Source organism: Centruroides vittatus, unplaced genomic scaffold (genome assembly GCF_030686945.1).
Source record: "Centruroides vittatus isolate TY-2023 unplaced genomic scaffold, ASM3068694v2 contig_371, whole genome shotgun sequence".
Taxonomy (NCBI): Eukaryota; Metazoa; Arthropoda; class Arachnida; order Scorpiones; family Buthidae; genus Centruroides; species Centruroides vittatus.
Window position 1 is genome coordinate 300,330 of NW_027122194.1, and position 4,652 is coordinate 304,981.

A 4,652-nucleotide genomic window follows, 5' to 3' on the forward strand; every position below is an offset into this window, starting at 1 on the left:
GTGGGTAATGAGTAGGTCTTGTTTGACGCAATGTAATCCCTTTAGATAACGTAAGATTTCCTTTGGTTGTTATTTTCTTAATATTCAAAATTAAAAAAAAAACTCTGAATAATAACATTAATTTATATCTATGTTTAGTTTAATTCAGTATTAATTTTTAAAGTAATTAAGTATCAGTTTCAATTCCAATTTTCAGACTTTTAATGTCGTGTATTAATATTCAATAAAACGAAACATAAATATATCCACTTTTTAAAAACATGAATACATTTTTATTATTTTATTTAATCAAAATAAACATTAAAAACACTTTCTTCATTCATTGTTCACTTAAGTTTCAATACAAATCATTAAACATATATTACATAAATATGATATTAGAATAAAATACAGACACGTATAGCCTATACATGTGTGTTCAAATATTAATTTTAATTACGTTCTTAAGGGCTTAATCTAAGTTAAAAACGTCAATGCCAATATATATATATATATATATAGAACATAATATAAAAATTAATAATCTAGAAACTTCAGTAAACTTATAACATAAAATATATATGTCGTATGACATTATCATCATTAAATTTTTAATTTTATTCAGTTTATTAATATTAAATTATATTAATAATTAAATTTATATATATATGTATACTTAGAAAATATGATCCTTGTCTTAAAATTATGTTTAAAATTGCAAATTTTGCTTGAAGCAATTGCAATTTACTTTCTAATTAGTATCCATGGACACAAATGCATTATCCTTTAGTTACTGAAAGATTTACCGTAGGATTTCAGCTTAACTATTATTACAATTATCGAAAAATATAAACAATTGATAAGTAAAGAGACCAATATGGAACATATTTATACAAAAGAATATTTAAACCGATAACAATTCATTTGTTCATGGATTTGCTATACGACAAATCAGAGCTGCAAATCGCGATATTCGTTTGGATTTAAACAGATTTAAAACTAATTAAAGTAGGAACAGATTCAGAAATTGAATTGAAAGTAGTTTCAGTGGACGAACTTCGACAAATTTGTTTTGTTTGGCAAACACAGCGAAATTTTCCACACGATGAACATGTTTTTAAACCTCGTAATTCTAAACTTGTAATTTTATCTTTATAAAATCTTAAAATTCTTTTATTACAAACGAAACCAAAAAATATAAAAAGACCTTGTAAAGTGTTAAAAATAATAAAAAGATAAGCTAATATTTCACCAAGGAGCTTATCACGTGGATACCAAGCAGCTAGGAATGCAAGGATCCAAGTGAAACCCATGACTGTTGCCATTCTGAGATATAAGAAAGCATCATTTTGCTTCTGCTTTCGATCGGATTTCGATCGAATCATTTTTTGAACGGCTTTAATGGCACGAACTGTAAAGCTAAACAGTAAAATGTTAACAACTACAATGATCGCCAATGGAAATGCAAAAAATACTAATGCAGCTTTGGAATTTGTTATCCAACAAATATCGTTATAACCATAAAAAGCACCTAAATTTGGATTAAAATTATCCATCAAGAAAGAAAATAACACAATAACAGCAGGCATGCCATAAGCATACAAAATATACCAAAATAATGTTGTGATCTTTCTCTCGAAATTCAACGTGTTCTTGTTTCCAAAAGTCTTATATAAATCGTAAGCCATTATGTTCATCCAAAATAATGACGCGAGAATTTCAAAATGTATCAAAATCCCTACAATTTGGCATAGAGTTCCTTTGACGGTTCCCCTTTGACCGAGAAGGAAAGTTATTTGCATTAATAATATTGTAGTTGTTAAAAATATGGTATTCCATCCCGGAAGATTTCGCAATTTCGAAAAGAAAATATATGTGAATAACACAATAACTAATGCCGTTATTGAAACACAAGAAAGAATCAAACTAAGATAAGCTTGAATTTTATCAAATTCCATTACATAATCTTGTTTCATCCAATTCTTAAATCTAGTTATATTATAACAAACAAGAACACTATTATTCTCGACACGTTCGTAAACAGATAAATCCATAGAAGGACCTAATTCTGAATTCCCTGTATATATTAAGGTGCCATTTTGTAATACTTTATACTCATTTTTTTCTAATTTTAATCTAGGACAAGATGGATCAAGCACAACTCTACTGTGTTCACATACGATGACGAATCCACTTACATTTATCAAATTTTCATTATGTCTAGATCCTTGAAATAGGATATTAGCCACAAATTGCCCTTTAGAAAATGTTTTACCAGTTTTGTTAATGTATAATTCTTTAATCATATTAGAACTGTTATTGTCATTATTTAAAATTAATGTAAAATCTTGATTCCAGTATTCTTTGTGTTGTCCTCCTCTTGAAGCGGAGCACCAAGTCGATAAAGTATCTATACTTTGATGAATCTGAGATACTTTACTTTTCACATTTGCTATGTCTAAGTAAAACGCATCAAGAGAAACAGAACTTGCCATCATCGATACGATATTATCCACAGAAGGCTCTTTTTTGGAGCTATTAGTACTTTCGCATAATTTAAATTCGGCTTCAAATTCTGTTTTAATGTCTTCCGAAACATTTCTGGTATAATTATCATTAGATGTGTTATAAGGTATTAAAGTAATATTCATATCTTGAATACGATTTGCAGTTATTTGAAAAAATAGAGCAAGAGATTCTTGTAATTGTTCCTTAAATATGCACTCATTGGAAATGTTATGTTCAATTAAATCAGAAAATTCTATGTCAAAACTTAATTTCAGATGAATGCAATTTGAATCTACATCTATCATTTCTGGTCTTTCATTGGGATCCGTATTATCAATTACTTCTGATTTTGGAACACATTTGAAATCTATCAATACATATTCTGTACTGCAATATAATGTTCGGCAAATGTTGCTGAATGGATCCCAAATTTTTGATTTTCCGCAACGACGTTGATTTTTGATAATCTCTTCTTCATCTTCGGACGAGAACATCATCCGTTCTTTGCCATCGAGTCCAAAATTTAACAAAATAGAAAAAGCGGCGGGTATGTTATCGTTATTTTTACCTCTCGACAGTGTTTGAAGTTTCTCTTCAGAAAATACCTTCTGTAAACGACTTTCCAAATATTTAAGTGATCTTAAACTATTAAATGACCACATTGGACACGATAAATGTCTCAAATCTTCACCGTTACAATAGGCACAAAAGATATTTTTATAAAATAATTTGGACTTACCGCCCGAAACTGGACCTGTAAATTTTCGGCATAAATCGTTCAAATCTTCATTATTGAACTTCATACCTGTTTTGCTACATTTTTCAATTGCATTAAAACACATTCTTGGTTCCGGGAATAATTTAGGTGGATCAAAAGTCGAACCGTCTTTAGAAATTAGCCATAAAGAAAGATTCTTTCGTTCACCATTACAATGGGCACAGTAAGTATTTAAATAAACTCGACCGTTGCTACTAGTTACAGGCCCAAGTTTGCTACTACACTTTTTATTTAAAATTGTACTCGTGAAATTTGCGGGACAATAATTACCGATGTAAATTTGTTGAGGTAAACGCTCGTTCGTGTAACAAGATGCATAACGATGCTCTTCTGAAGGCGCCATAAAAGTATGGCACGCTTCTTCATAATCGATACAACAATCTCCGTATGAAGAACATAAAGAATCACAGTAACAGGAATAAGGTGGCGATAGGGTTCCTTCTCCACATCTATCTTTGCAAGAATCCCAAGGCGTGCAAATTGTTTGAGGATACCTTTTAATCGATCTCGGTCTTCGTGACTTCAAAGAAACTTTAGCAGGAATTATATTTGCATTAAAATCTGTAGAAATTTCGCCAATTGCAGATATGATCTTTTTAGTTTCGTCTTGTAATCCCGTAGTCTCTCGAAGTAAAATCGGAACTAATAAGCAATAAAGATACATGTTTACAGAAAAATAAATGCCATACTAACAAATACCAGAAGGTAGACAGCTGTCAATCTGTTCATTTTATCGAATAATATTGAAACCTTGATAGTTACGTTACGGTTTATCTTGTGGAAAATAAACAGCTGCGTCGATGACGAATTCAAGGACTTATGAACAGTTAGATATATGCTTTAATCTACTTACATATATTTATGTTTATAAAAAAGTATATTATGTATGTACAGCCTATACATATATACAGTATAATTAAACGCACAAATGTAACCACATACAAATTTAATTCTTGTGCATTATAATTTTTAGAAATTTTGTTATCGCGAGAGAGGTCCTATCCTTTATTTGTATCAATTATCTAATAAATTTTCCACTAGGTTTGTTGCAAGTCATCAATGCGATAAGACTTCCTTTTTTAACATTAGCTTTTATTTTAATAAATTTGAACTTTGCACAAATTTTTATGCTTTAAATTATGAAATTTTATTGAATAATTAGAATTTACTTTTACTACATTTTTTATAAATTTTAATTTCCAAATTTTATATTCTACTTCTTAACATGTTTAGTTAAGACCTCTTCACAAACTAGAAATGTAGAGGCTATCGTTCCTTGATATTTACTCTCGGGCCCTCATTTGTCGAGGATCTTCACATATTACTGATATTTAAGGATCTTTGGAGATCGTTATCTACAGATTTGCAGGAACTAGAACAGTATGCA

The 4,652-nt window shown here is 29.5% G+C and overlaps 1 protein-coding gene across 1 annotated transcript; it reads right to left on the minus strand.

Moving 5' to 3' along the window:
- Positions 1-824: 824 nt before the first annotated feature.
- Positions 825-3,977, minus strand: LOC136975472 (uncharacterized). Its single transcript, XM_067270531.1, has one exon. It carries the CDS (start codon positions 3,927-3,929, stop codon positions 963-965), a length of 2,967 nt encoding a protein of 988 aa, XP_067126632.1. The 5' UTR covers positions 3,930-3,977; the 3' UTR covers positions 825-962.
- Between the last annotated feature and the right edge of the window lie 675 nt (positions 3,978-4,652).